The sequence below is a fragment of the Myxocyprinus asiaticus genome, chromosome 17 (genome assembly GCF_019703515.2).
Source record: "Myxocyprinus asiaticus isolate MX2 ecotype Aquarium Trade chromosome 17, UBuf_Myxa_2, whole genome shotgun sequence".
NCBI classification, from domain to species: Eukaryota; Metazoa; Chordata; class Actinopteri; order Cypriniformes; family Catostomidae; genus Myxocyprinus; species Myxocyprinus asiaticus.
Window position 1 is genome coordinate 1060909 of NC_059360.1, and position 15467 is coordinate 1076375.

The 15467-nt window shown below is 37.5% G+C and overlaps 2 protein-coding genes across 8 annotated transcripts in view; both read right to left on the reverse strand.

Annotated features, from left to right (window-relative positions):
• The window catches only part of LOC127455400 (uncharacterized), a 329023-nt gene that overhangs the window by 138844 nt on the left and 174712 nt on the right, over positions 1–15467 (reverse strand). The gene's annotated exons all lie outside the window — the stretch shown is intronic.
• cdin1 (CDAN1 interacting nuclease 1) overlaps positions 1–15467 on the reverse strand; it is a 112980-nt gene that overhangs the window by 72818 nt on the left and 24695 nt on the right. For 6 of the 7 annotated variants that reach the window (XM_051723266.1, XM_051723271.1, XM_051723270.1 and 3 more), the window contains 2 exons: positions 9154–9199; positions 2908–2972 (listed from right to left, as the gene is read on the reverse strand). In XM_051723266.1, the coding sequence (XP_051579226.1) occupies positions 2908–2972; positions 9154–9199 (111 nt within the window). The remainder of the gene's footprint in view (positions 1–2907; positions 2973–9153; positions 9200–15467) is intronic. The other variant, XM_051723272.1, reaches the window with a different exon arrangement.

A 15467-nucleotide genomic window follows, 5' to 3' on the forward strand; every position in this document is an offset into this window, starting at 1 on the left:
CTCATGTAATCGCCCAGTCTGTTAATGTTGAAATGTCAAAGGAGAAAATGAATGGGGAAAATCTGGAGCCCTGGCACCAATGTACAGTACACTGAACGCACACACACACCACATAAAAAAATTGCGGCAACTCCATTCTCTGATATCTGCGAGCCATAGAAGGTGTTCATTTGTAAGGTTTTCATTCAACCTTACGACCCAAAGAGGAAAATGTTCAAACAAAAAAATTTTAATACCTCTGGAAATGTGATTTAAGACTTTTTAATACCTTTTAATGGCCTTAATTTTCACCAAATTGATTTAAGACCTTTTAATACTTTTTAATGACTTTTTTCTTAATTTGAATTCTCCTGATCTATTTTTTGAAAGAATTATTGATAGGGGGATGTACACAAAGATGTGTTCTTGCATTGCGTCTGTGCCATTTTGAATTGTTGGTCTATGTACACATGCAGGAGGCGGATGTGTTTGGCCATTGCCTTGCGTTTCACTGTTTTTCCAGCATCTTACGCAATAAGCACAAGGTTATACACACACACACACACATATATACTGTATATATATTAACACAAAATAGCATAGATTTATAATATTGGCCACAATTTCAGATATCAGCCATAATGTAAAATAATATATATATATATATATTGAGTGATTCTCACGAAACTTGTCATGAAGATGTCCTGGTCATACTGAACCCCAAAATCAATACACCAAAAATCTGAAATTATATTTCGCATAAAGAAAATTAAACTTAAATTTAGGACCATTAAGATTTTTTGCATTGTGGTAATGAGTAGGGGTGTAACAATTCACTCTTTTTCTCGATGCATCAATTACTAATCCTGCCGATTGATATGCATTGATCTTGAAATGTGATTTTTAAATCGAGAATCGTTAGTGTTGCTCAAGAATCACAATTCCACAAAACAGTGCACAGTACAAAAAGTTGTGACAGTATGAAAAATGCTAATAAATACAAGAACCCTTTGCTATACTGAAAGCACTACAACTACACATTATATGATGTTTTATCTTGTGAATTTCATTGTTTTTGTTAATGTACAGTAATTTCAAATCAGATGATTGTAACACACTCCAAAAAAGTTGGGTCAGTTGAGTGTTTACCACTGTGAAACATCACCATTTCTTCTAATAACACTTATTAAGCTTTTGGGCACTGAAGACACAAGTTTGTTAAGATTAGAAAGTGGAATTTTCCCCCAGTCATCCATTATGCAGGTCTTCAACTGCACAATTGTACGGGGTCTTCATTGCTGTATTGTGCGCTTCATAATGCGCCACACATTCTCAATTGGAGATGGTCAGGACTGTATGGGCACTGACACACCCCTGGCCCATATAGACACTGGCTTTTGGGCCTGACGCTGATAACAGCTTGGATGGCCCTTTTCCTCTTTGGCCTGGATAACATAACGGCTTTGTTTTTCAAATACTTTTTGAAATGTGGTCTCATCGGACCAAAAAACACAGTTCCACTGTTCTACTTTCCATCTAAGATGAGACCAAGCCCAGAGAAGTCGGCAGCGCTTCTGGACAGTGTTGATGTATGGCTTCTCCTTTACATAGTAAAGTCTTAACTTGCATCTGTGGATGCAGCGGTGAGTGGTAACAAAGGTTTACTAAAGTAATCCCAAGCCCATGTTCATGATATCCATAACAGATGAATGATGATTTTTAAGACAGTGATATCTGAGGGATCAAAGATCACGCACATTCAGAAATGGTTTTCGTCTTGCCCTTTATGCACAGAGATTTGACCAGATTCCTTGAATCTTTTAACTATGTTGTGCACTGTAGAGGGTGAAATGCCCAAAATCCTTCCAATTTGTCTTTGGGAAACATTGTTCTCAAAGTGCTGGATTATTTGCTGAAGCATCTGTTGGCAAATTGACAAGTCTCAAATGATTCTTGCTTAATGAACCTCCGTTTTCCAAAGCAGCATTTGCGTGACCACTACTGAAAATGCTGTCATTGCGGTGAAACTTAGCCGTTATTTTCTATTAGATAAACAGTGCAATTTTACTAGTATCATTGTTTAGATGGGGACTTGTCATGCAGAAACATTTAAGTTGAAGTCATCTAGTTGATTTTTCTTTTCTCTTTTGCTTATTTATATGAGGCCTTGAGGAAACTGAATGATGTTCCTTTAATGTAATAATATTTGGATTAGTTTACTGATTCAGGGTTCCCAATGTCATGGAAAACCTGGAAATAAGACATTTTAAAATTGTGTTATCCAGGACTGGAAAAGTCATGAAATAAAAAATAAAAAAAATCATGGAATTTTTATAGTGAAATATGGAATACTTTCCTAGTTATGTTGAGCTCTAAAATATTTGTAATATCTTAAGTATTTTGTATTTCTTTTCCTTGTCTAAGACACATTAGGAGAAGTATTTAAAGAATACTATAAATGCATTAAAAAAAATGCAGAATCGAATCATTAATTGAACCGAATTTCATTGTGAATCGAATTGTTCTGAATTTGCACAAAATAGATTTTAATTGAAAACCTATAAATTGCAAATCGAATCGATGTGCTTATAACCTAAAGATTCACACCCTTAGTAATGAGAATTGGGGGGATAAATGTGTGGAACTGACATGAAAATGAAAATTCTCTTAAATGGCCCTAAAAATAGGCTTTGTTTTCAATATGAAACATATCATTTCTTATTTGTTTCTTTTGATTATGGAGAAAATGGGAGCAGAATATTTTCTTGACAGGTTTTGTTTTTTGCTTAAATGCTCAATTGCATTAAGACAATGTGTCAAATAAAAAATACTTCAACTTTAATAAACACATCCCAAGACCCATGCATTTTATTCACATGTGTGTTGCTCTCATAATACCAGTGTTACGATCATGTGAGTGAGTTTTACCTCTGGTAGTATCCTTTAACCACGTCAGGGGCATGATGTCTCGCAATACTGCGCTTCATTCTCTTCTGAAACACAAAGCACACTGGAGTGGTTAATATTGAAACAATGACACTTGAGCCTTTAATATCCAGTACACAAAATGTAAAATATCACCAGCCACTGTTTGAAACTTGTCCAGGTCATATTTCATCCCAAAATCAAAAGAAAAAACAAAGAAGTTAATATAAGGAAAATATAGCTTACATTAGGAACATTAGGTTTCTTGGCATTGTGATATTATTTTCATTACAAATTAATGAAATTAAAACAATTCTTAAAGTGTCCAAACTTTTTATTTTTGAGGATTTTTTTCCTCATTCTCAATGGTGATTCTCAATAAATTCTTATTACGTAAGAACTATTTTCTATATATTTTTCTTTTCCAGTAATTCTCATTATTCTCAATGGTGATTCTCATTAAATTCTTATTACACAATTTATTAGTAAAAACAACAGTTTTATTTATAAATCAGGATAAATTAAAGGCAGTACAACAAATTTTTACAATTAAGTACAACATTTTTTATAATTATTTTTTTCCCATACTACAGTAATGAGAATGAGATTTTTTTCACATTATGGTCCTAAAATAGACTTTATTTTCTTTAAGCTAAATACAATTTCTTATTTCTTTCTCTGGGTGAAATATCACCAGGGCATTTTCTTGAAAGGTTTTGTGAAATTCTCCTGTTTATATTCTTTGTCTATATATTGTAATAAAACACCAGCTATACATTTTCACAATGGCTCTATTTAGTAAAACATCTATGATTTGTGTCTAAAAGTCATTTGGTTCAGGGCCACAACTACACATTTGTTGAGGGGTATGCAACATTGTTGGCGCCCCCCCTCACCCCACCAAATACAAACACACACACACACACACTACACAGATTAAAAAGCCAAAAACCCATAGGCAAATTACATGACCTTTGGAGCCCTTTTAACTTTATATTAAATAGTCATGTGAAGGTGACACAAAATTTGACAACTAAAACGGAACCATTAATAACTCAACACTTTTCAAATATTACAATTCCGAACACTCACAGTTTGTTTTTAAATAAATTAATAAAAAATATTTTTGAGAGTCACGTGACACCATGCGAGGTTCGGATGTTTGAATGGTGAGCTCTGTGCACTTTGCTAGTTTTATCAATTTTAATTATATAAACCGGTGAGATTCGATACACTGTTCCATAACTGTTCTTGGATGACAATATGTCAAAGAATTAAAAATCCACAGGCTCTGGAGACATTAAAAGACACTTAAGTGCTCAAGCTGAAACCCCCGAGAAGGCCCCGAGCCAGGGAGTCGTTGTGGTCGGAGAAAAGAGGGAAATTCGGCAAGAGATGCTGAACATGTCGGCAATGCTGACGAAGGTCGTTGCTGACTTGGAGGATCTTGCTGTAATACGTCGATCGATCACTGCCATGGAGACGAAATTCACTGAGATGGTTACAAGAGTGGGGATGTCGAGAAACGGATAGATTATCTGGAGTCATCGGAGAGGGAATTATCCGCTAATCTGCTAGCGACCAAGGTGGATTTGGAGCGTGTCTGGGAGAAGTTGGTGGATATGGAGAACCGTAGCCGGCGGAATAGCGTCCGTATTGTTGGAATTCTTGAGGGCGAAGAGGGACAGGATATGGTGAAATTCCTGGACGGGCTCTTTCTGAATCTGTTTGACATAGCAGGCCATAAGCTGGAAATCGAGGGAGCTCACAGGGTTCCAGCTCGGCGATCCGCTGAGGGAGACAGTATGTCTCATTCACCAAAAAATCCAAAGCACGAGAACTCATGGAGTTGGAAGGGAATATTAAAAGTGCCGAGGCAGAGCTGAAGTACCGAATGTCGTCTGATGGCCTCAGAGAATTGACCCGATTGAAATATAGATATAATACTATTTTGTCGCAGAAAGTGGAGTTTTGGTTATTCAGGGCAAGACAGTCATACTTTGAGTCTGGGGACAAAGCAGGGAAGCTTTTGGCTAGATAAATGAAGCAGAGAGAGTCTTTTTCTACCATTTCCTCAGTGAAATCTGCTGGTGGTGAAATTTTTACCTCGGCCATTGATATTAATAATGCTTTTAAAGAATGCTATCTTGATCTTTACAGTTCCACATCTTCGTCTACTGAAGAGTATATACGAAATTTTGTGGAACCATTAGATCTTCCTAAACTGATGACTGAGCAAAAAAATAATCTTGATTCTGAGATAACCTTGGAGGAGCTTGGCGAGGTAATTAAGGCCTTACCTACAGGCTTTGCCGCTGAATTTTTTAGATCTTATGCTACAGAACTGGCTCCACTTTTGTTAGAAGTTTATACTGAATCATTAAAGAATGGAAAGCTTCCTCCAACCATGACACAAGCCCGGATCAGTCTGATTCTTAAAAAGGACAAAGACCCAAGCGAGTGTAAGAGTTATCATCCAATTTCCCTGATCCAGTTAGACGTAAAAATATTGTCAGAAATTTTGGCTAACCGATTAAGTTATGACATCTCTTATACAGCTAGATCAGGTGGGGTTTATTCGGGGCTGTAGCTCTTCTGATAATATTAGGCGTTTCATCAATATCATGTGGTCAGTGGTGAATGATCAGACTCCGGTCGCTGCCATCTCACTTGATGCCGAAAAGGCGTTTGATATGGTAGAATGGGATTATCTTTTGAAGATTTTGGAAATATACGGGTTCAGGAATACTATTATTGGATGGATTAAGTTACTTTATAGACACCCGGTAGTGGCGGTACAAACAAATGGATTAATTTCAGATTATTTTACTCTGGATAGGGGCACTCGGCAGGGTTGCCCTCTTTCCCCATTATTGTTCTGTCTTGCCCTGGAACCATTAGCAGCTGCGATAAGAAAAGATGATGATTTTCCAGGGGTGACGGCGGGAGGTATGGCGCATAAGCTTCTGCTTTACACAGATATTTTATTATTAATCTCCGACCCTACTAGATCTATGCCTTGCCTCCACAGAATTATTAATTCCTTTTCTAAGTTCTCAGGATACAAAGTCAATTGGTCTAAATCCGAAGCTTTGGCTTTGACAGCATACTGTCCAGTAATGGACTTACAGCCGGGTGCCTTCCAGTGGCCCAAACAGGGCATTAAGTATTTGGGTATTTTATTCCCAGCAAATTTGTCTGATTTAGTTAGAGTTAATTTTGACCCCTTAATAAAAAGGTTTTCGAGCAATGTGGGCAGGTGGGCTTCATTACATTTATCTATGATTGGGAAGGTTAATGTTATTAAAATGAATTGTATTCCAAAATTCAACTACCTGCTAAAATCTCTCCCTGTAGATGTCCCCCTCTCTTATTTCAAGCAATTTGATAGCATAGCAAATCCTTCATTTGGAATGGTAAACGTCCCAGATTACATTTCAGTAAGTTGAATAGGACATTTGGCTCACTGGTCGCTTCCACCTGAGAGAGCCCCTCCCTGGTTTTGTATTGAACAGGAAGTCCTTGCTCCTATTTCTCCATTGCAAAGCCTTTCTATCAAACTAACCAGAGAAGTTAAGTTAAATACTGTTATCTCGCATTTGCACTCGGTATACACAAAAGTGTCCAGAGCGTTTAATTCAGATATTTATTTAAATGTTGCCTCGAGCATATGGTTGAACCCTAAATTATGTATTAATAAGTCCCCTTTCTGCTGATCAGGGTGGATTGTGAGGGGGGTTAATACACTCGGTGACCTATATGAGAGTGTTGAGAGTGGTGAGATCTTTTGAAAATATGGTTCAACATTTTGGGATCCCCATATCTCAGTTCTTTAGGTATTTACAGCTGTGCCACCTGCTCTGTACTATTTTTGGGAGTAACATACACCCCCCTTAAGCGGCAGATACTCTGGGAGAGGTGATTACTGCTTTTGGAAAAGGTCATGAGGTATCAGTGTATTACTCCCTGTTAATTCAGAGTCTGGGGGATGGAGCTTCAACTTCTCTCAAGAGATTATGGGAGAAAGATTTAAATTTGGTATTGGAGGAGGGAGTGTGGGCTAGGATTCTAAAAAACATCAAGTCTACATCTAGAGATGCAAGGGTTCGCCTTATGCAATTCAAGGTTTTACATCGATTCTATTGGACCCCCTCTAGATTGTATAGGCTTGGTCTTACAGACACACCCACCTGTTGGCGACGACACAACCCATGTTTTTTGGTGGTGTGTTAAGATCCAAGAATTTTGGTTGAAGGTTCAGAGATTTATGTGTGACGTATTGGCACTCAAATTTCATTTTGCCCCAGAATCTGTATTTTAGGTGATGGGGTGGTCATTAATATAGGGGATAAGCACATAAAAAACTGGGTCCTAACCAGTGTTATGATTGGCAGACAGATTGTTTTAAGGGGATGGAGGTTGGCTGGAGCACCCTCATTTCAAGAGTGGTGCACGGAGATGGGGAGGGTGGCGGCTTTTGAGGAAGTGTCATGTAGAAAGCTGGGGAACCATTTGATAGGAAATGGGGCAGCTATTTTGGCTTTCTTGGGGCTCTCGGGGAGGGGTAGTGGGGTATATATATATATATATATATATATATATATATATATATATATATAAAGAATTCACAAAACAAATGTTTCAACTTAATGTGATGCCAATTATTTAATTTGAACTTTTATATTTAGAATTTTTATACAAACATTCATGTACCTAGCAATAATTGTTTAGTTATTTAAAACAAATTATTAATTTTATTTTATCTGCATTGTTATTTTTCATCCATACAGAAAAAGAAAGAAAATAATGAAGAGGCTTAATTGTTCAACATGACTGATTCTGAAGCAAGCCTCTCCATCACACATATCTTTGCCCATTTTATTTTGTATTTTTTTGGTTTAATCATTAATTAGTCCAGGTGATGTTTAATAATTCTTGAGGTAATTTACTCAAGCCACATCCAATGGTTTCTCACATCGTGTCTGAGATGACGGGTCAATTAACAACTTTTTTAACAAGCTTTTCTCTCTGAATGTAAAGCGATTGAATGTCCATTCCCAAACACACGGCGACTTTTTTCATAACAGAAAAGATAATCTAAATTAACTGATATTTATGTTAGCTGGCCATCTACCTCTTGGTAATGTTAAATGTTGGTTAACTTCAAGCCTTTCTTCAAGATTTTCAGTGATAAAGTGATACGTTAAGTCTACCAATCTCTTTGTCCACTTGGGCATTGTTTTTGTCATTTTAATGCACTGTTTTTCATTTTCCATCTCCCTTTTTCTGTTCTGCGCCCCAGAACGCATTCCCCCTCTGACCAGTTTTGTCATGTGAAAGTCAGAGCAACATCGGTAGACAGAGGGGGAGCGGTAGCTATGAAGGTACCTCTTGATGAAATAAAATGAAAAAATAAAAATGCATATTAGAACCCATTTATATAAAAGTTAAATAAAATACCTACTTTCATTATTGTTTAAAATTGTGCTTTTGGTTTGTAATGTATTATAGGAGATTTAAAAAGTATGATACATATGCATATGATGCATACCCCATTTTTGCGCCCCAATTTGGTTTCAGGTGTAGCTCAGAGGGGTCAGCTGACCCTGATCTTTCACCCTACATTAATTTCCTCTTCTACAAAACCACAAGCACTCTCACATACACCGTCGCATTCATGTTTTAAATGCCATTCAGCAGGCGTCTTAACCTGAGGACAGCGCGAGCAGCACTTCAAAACTACTTATTTAAAAACTACAAAAGTAATTCTGCCGAGACACAGTGAATGAGTGACAGCTGTCAGGCGGATGATGAATGACTCTATTTTGTGTGTCTGCAGCCACCGCAGTGGCCATCTATCATCGTCGGCTGTCAGCCACGGAAAATGGCCACGACAGCGCGAGTCAGCAAACATTTAGCACACGGAGCAGCACTACACGGAGAAATTATTATTGTCAGAATAATAATGGTTTAGCATAATTTATTACAGGTCCAGCAAATAAGCAGAGGCTAGATGTTATTAGACAGATGGAGGGGAAGGACTGGCAGCGGTCCACCGAGACTCGAGCACAGCCCTCCGTCAGTGCACGTGTACATACGTGTGTGTGTGTGTGTGAGAGAGAGAGCGTGCCTGTCGGGGGGAATCCTCCAAACCAATCAGAGAGTTGGCAGTTCAATTACACAGAAATAAGGGACATTCATCATTCAATTAAGCAGCTGTCAGCTGCACAAAGCAGAAAAACTTCTAACCTGGTACTCCTGGGAGAAGATGCTCAGAAGAGTGGACGCACAAAGACTGCAACAAATAAAGAAGGACAAAGTTAATTACCAGAGAGCAGTGCACACACACAAAGAGAGCTGAGAGCGGCCCGCCTGTAATCTCAAGAACATGAAAACAAGTGCGCCAAAGTTGTTCCAGATGAACACCTTGCACAAATGATTCCTGCGAGACACTGGGGTTACGCAGCAGAAGATCCCTGTGAAATGAGAGAAACAGAAGCATTGTTCCAGCCCTCATGTGATTGGCTGCTGTATGAGAACACATCAGACCTTTAGACCTGCAGTTCTGGACACTATAACATCCTGAATTCACTCATGGCACTGGAACAATACTATAACATTATAGATAAATTAACAAAATATATACATGTACTGTTGTAGTGTACATGCTGTTGCTATGGTGCTCATGTGGGAGATTAAGGTTCAAATCCGGCATGCAACAGAGCCATTCCCCTTTTCCCCCAATAATTTCTCTCTCTCTTAGGTCTGGGCTATTTGGCAGCTATCTTTTTTTTTTTAACCAATTGACTATATTATCTTGATATTTACACATTTTTCATACACTTTTATCAAAAGCGACTTACAAAATTAGGAATACAACAAAAGCAATTCATCCTAAACAGAAAATAATATGAGAAATGCTGCAATACAAAGTTTCAAATTGTTCAGAGAAGTACAAGCAGAGAAGGTGATAGACAGTGGTGAAAGAAGAGATTTTTTTAAATCAAATCAACCAAAGAGTTATTGTAGCCATGATGATTCAAAATGTTTAAATAATTAAGTCAAATGTATTAAAAATATTGGATAAATGGCATGATTCTCTAGTTTTTTACTAAATGATCACAAGGAAGAATGATCAGAATGGAAACATTTAGGAGCCAAATGGCTTTTGTGAGTTGGCAATTGCTCGATTTATATTGGTTTTAGATTTGAACACACACACATAAATATCTATGTGTTTGTGCTGTCAGTCGATTAACATTTATCACAATTAATCGCATAATTTGTTGTAGTTAGTAGTTTTGCGGATTTTGAAAGTGCTGAAATTTTACTCTGAATATATTTATTTTTCATAATCCATTTATTTCCATTTTAGGAAAGAAAACAAAACAATATGTAACAATATAATGCTTTATTAACATGTTCCAAACAAAGCCTTCCACAGTATAAAGATAGAAATGCACTAAAATAGCACCAGCTCAAGTAACATTTGCCAAAGTCTAAGTGGAAGTTTGAGTAATTGAAATAACTCCCCATAGATTACATATTCATTGCAATGGGCATTAAAACTCTTAAACTCTCATCTTCACACTATAAATCTGCCAGTAGACTGTGGCTATCTGCTTTGTTACAGCAATCGTGAAGCCATGTTCATGATTCACGTCAGGGCGTCAACGCCAGTATCGCTTTGAACTCCACATGAAAAGTGCTTGCAGACAAAAACGTCTCATTCTGCATTTTGGTGATAGTTAAAGAGCACCTATTATGGTTTTTCAAATATTACCTTTCATGTAGTGTGTTTGTGAATGTAAAAACACTTGAAACGAGTCGTTAGTAATTCCAGACTTACTTCCTGTTCTAACCTACGTAATTTTGTAACAAAAAACCCGCCTCTGGTCTTCATTGGCTGCTCGCGAACAGCTTTGACCCGCCCTCAAACACTACACTAAGCGGTAGACCAATCACAACAGACTGGGACATCTGACCAATCAGAGCAGAGTAGGCTCTCTGAAAGGAGGAGTTTAGAATGAATCCTTTAGAATGGATCATTGAACGAGTCATTTTTGACACTGGGGAAAAAACGTAATGCTGCAATTTAAATTATGAGCAAATTAAAGTGTTTTTTGACCTTGGATGCATGTAAATCTATTGTATGAGATCTAATAGCGTTAAGATCTCTCCATAATTTTAACACTGAAGTGCTGTTGTGTGTGTGTGTGTGCAGAGATTGTTTTATTTACTGAGATAATAACCTCCGTGGCTCTATCATAGGAGAGAGTGTAACGGTCAACTAGCGTTACGCTATTTTATGCTAAGATTGCAGAAGGGCTCTGAGGTGTGTGTGTGTGTGTGTGTGTGTGTGTGTGTGTGAGACACTTCACAAAAGTTCCATCCTTCCAACAACTGTTTAAGCTGGTTTATGTGTTAATTGCAATTAATTAAAAATAATTTGCAATTCTTCCCATAAGTCCTGCACCCCTGAGTCTTCTCTTTACTGTTGTACATGAAACTGGTGTTGAGCGGGTAGAATTCAATGAAGCTGTCAGCTGAGGACATGTGAGGAGTCTATTTCTCAAACTAGAGACTCTGATGTACTTATCCTCTTGTTTAGTTGTACATCTGTCCTTCCACATCTCTTTCTGTCCTTGTTAGAGCCAGTTGTCCTTTGTCTTTGAAGACTGTAGTGTACACCTTTGTATGAAATCTTCAGTTTTTTGGCAATTTCAAGCATTGTATAGCCTTCATTCCTCAAGACAATGATTGACTGACGAGTTTCTAGAGAAAGCTGTTTCTTTTTTGTCATTTTTGACCTAATATTGACCTTAAGACATGCCAGTCTATTGCATACTGTGACAACTCAAAAACAAACACAAAGACAATGTTAAGCTTCATTTAACGAACCAAATAGCTTTCAACAGTGTTTGATATAATGGAAAGTGATTTTCTAGTACCGAATGATCAATTTATCATGATTACTCAAGGATAAGGTGTTGGAGTGATGGTTGCTGTCTAGATTTGATCAAAAATGACTTTTTTCAAATAGTGATGGTGCTGTTTTTTACATCAGTAATGTCCTGACTATACTTTGTGATCAGTTGAATGCCACTTTGGTGAATAAAAGTACCAATTTCTGGGGGCCTGGGTAGCTCAGCAACACTGACTACCACACCTGGAGTCGCAAGTTCGAATCCAGGGCGTGCTGAGTGACTCCAGTCAGGTCTCCTAAGCAACCAAATTGGCTGGTTGCTAGGGAGGGTAGAGTCACATGGGGTAACCTCCTTGTGATCGTCATAATGTGGTTCTCGCTCTCGGTGGGGCGTGGTGAGTTGTGCGTGGATGCCACGGAGAATAGCGTGAAGCCTCCACACGTGCTACGTCTCCACAGTAACGCGCTCAACAAGCCACGTGATAAAATGCGTGGATTGACGGTCTCAGACGCGGAGGTGACTGAGATTCGTCCTCCGCCACCCAGATTGAGGCATGTCACTACACCACCACGAGGACTTAGAGCGCATTGGGAATTGGGCATTCCAAATTGGGGAGAAAAGAGAAAGAAAAAAGCCCCAAAATAAAAGAATTTTGTTTCCTTAAAACAACTAATAATATAACATATAAATAAATATTACAATTATGATAATTCAAATACAGTACATCATATTCAAATATTGTGGCAGCAGAGGAGTATTTTTCTAATACATTTAGACAATACAAAAAGTTGCTTTAAAAGTCAAAATATTGTTTGTTTTATTTCCATATAATTTTACATAACTCTATTATTGGCATACTTCCACCTGAGCTTTTTTTAATTGTTGGTGTATGTACTTATGCATCAGCGTTTCACTTTAGATGAGCCATGTTTCACTAGGTTTCAGTGTCTCTAGTTATAAATTCTGTGTCAAGTTTAATGTAATTTGAAACATTGAAAAAACATCTCAAGATCCCTTAAAGAAGATGTCTTTAAGCACAAGAGCCTGTCATCTGTTGAAGGTTGTGCTGTCTGTTGCTCTCGTTGGTTTAATGAGTCGTGTTGTCTGTACAGCTGGAGTCGCACTGACTGCCCTCTACTGACACATCAAGGTGGTACATCAAGCTAGAATTGCTCCAATGGGAAAAACATTCCTTATTATGGAATTTATGATTGGGTCAGGGGCATGATTTATTGCGAAAATTTTTTAACTAGTTATTTTTCATACAATTAATCACACTAAAACAACAGACTTAATTTGATATTTGTATCTATATTTGAGGCAAAATTTGAGATTGTGTTAATACCAAATAAATGAAATTAAGCAATAATATTACAATCTATTGACAAATAAATGAAAACTACATAATTAGCCTAACCACTGAAGTGTTTGACTCTAATTAGCAGCTGGTGTTTTGATGCTGTTCAGTCAGTTTTTGGGGGGATGGGGCAGTTCTGTGTCTGACTGTTAGCGCTGGCATGTGGGATATTAGTGAACATTCCCAGCGCAGCTGAAGGGCTTTGAAAAGGAAACTTTCATGACAGGAAGCCGAGTTTCCCATGGGCTGGTCAATTCCACGCATTGCCATCAGCTACATTCATCTGCAGCTCCAGTCAATGTCAAACACCTGGCAGCAGAGAAAACACGCGGATCCAACGGGAATATTCCAAACCAACCAACCCTCCTTTCAATTCAAAATATTCAAAGTGCTCACAGAGCTCGCTTCTGATTGGACTGTGCATGTGTTTCAAACCTGCATTGAAATATTAATAAAAACAAAGTCAGCTTTACACCTCATCCAACAAGATGCAACACAATTTCAAAATGTTGTCATCACCCAAATAATGCAATAGAGCAGATTTTGCTGTAGGCGGGCTACCCAGCGTGTCATGACGAAAATGGAAACCAAGCAACAAAATGTCTTAAGTGAAGTTGGTCAGGACAAAGACTCAAATGGGTTGTATCGATTAACGCTGAGGTGACGTTGTGCATGGTTATGACAATGTTAGCACTAAATATTTAACATAGCTGGTCAACTTGTGAAAAACAAAGACCATTGAAAAGTGAGAATGTCCTGCGGTCATGTTGTTTTAGAGAAGAAAGAAACGGTTTAAACTTCAGGAGAACATTCCAGTCTCGACCTTCATTTAGAACAATATGCCTGACTGACAGATCAGGACAATTATGAGCCATTAAGCAGTCAACTGTAAACATGAGAACACACCCTCGACATGTCGACACAGCACCTGAACACGACTATGATTGGACCTTGACCAGCAGTGGACACATTCACACATCTGTTAGGTTTTAAATGGATTACACCATATAATGATTATTATCACCGCATAATTGCTAAATCTTTACCCTGTTGAGTTTAAAGTGAGCTAAACTGCCCTTAATATCTGTGAAAACATATCTGTGTCAAACAATGTGCAGTAGTTTTATGGGCCTTTTTAAGTCTCCGTTTAAAGGGTCTGAAAGTCACCCACGGGAATATAAATTATATCTGTCTGAAAATAGACACTACACTTGATAACCAGATCTGAATCAATATTACATGATGCTTTTTCCATCAAACAGATATTAACAATAAAGTACTTTAATGGCTAATCAACCAATGTTCACTTACAATAGGCCTATACATTCTGTTCAATCTGCTGACCGATACATGAGACGGGCAGATTAAAGGAATATTACAGGTTCAATACAAATTGAGCTCACTCGACAGCATTTGTGACATAATGTTGACTCATCCCTCCTTTAAAAAAAATAAAAATAAAACAATCTGTGTTCCAGTGAGGCACTTACAATGGAAGTGAATGGGGGTCAATTTTTTGAGAGTTTAAAGGCAGAAATGTGAAGTTTATAATTTTATAAAAGCACTTTCATTAATTCTTCTGTTAAAACTTGTGTATTATTTGAGCTGTAAAGTTGTTTAAATTGTCATTTTTACATTTTAGGGTTTGTTGATATCACATCATTATGGCAACAAAGTTGTAAAATTGGCAATAACATTACACAGATGCAGTTAGTAAGTGATTTTATCACACTACAATCATGTTAACACATATTGTTTACAGTTGAAGTCAGAACTTTACATACACTAAGGTTGAAGTAATTAAAACTCATTTTTAACCTCTCAACAGATTTCATATTAGCAAACTACTTGTGCATGACATGAGTAATTTTTCCAACAGTTGTTTACAGACAGATTGTTTCACTTTTAATTGACTATATCACAATTCCAGTGGGTCAGAAGTTTACATACACTAAGTTAACTGTGTCTTTAAGCAGCTTGTAAAATTCCAGAAAATGATGTCAAGCCTTTAGGCAATTATCCAATTAGCTTCTGATAGGAGGTGTACTGAATTGGAGGTGTACCTGTGGATGTATTTTAAGGTCTACCTTCAAACTCAGTGTCTCTTTGCTTGATATCATGGGAAAATCAAAATAAAACAGACAAGACCTCAGAAAAAACAATTGTGGACCTCCACAAATCTGGTTCATGCTTGGGAGCAATTTCCAAACACCTGAAGGTACCACGTTCATCTGTACAAACAATAGTACACAAGTATAAACACCATGGGACCACACAGC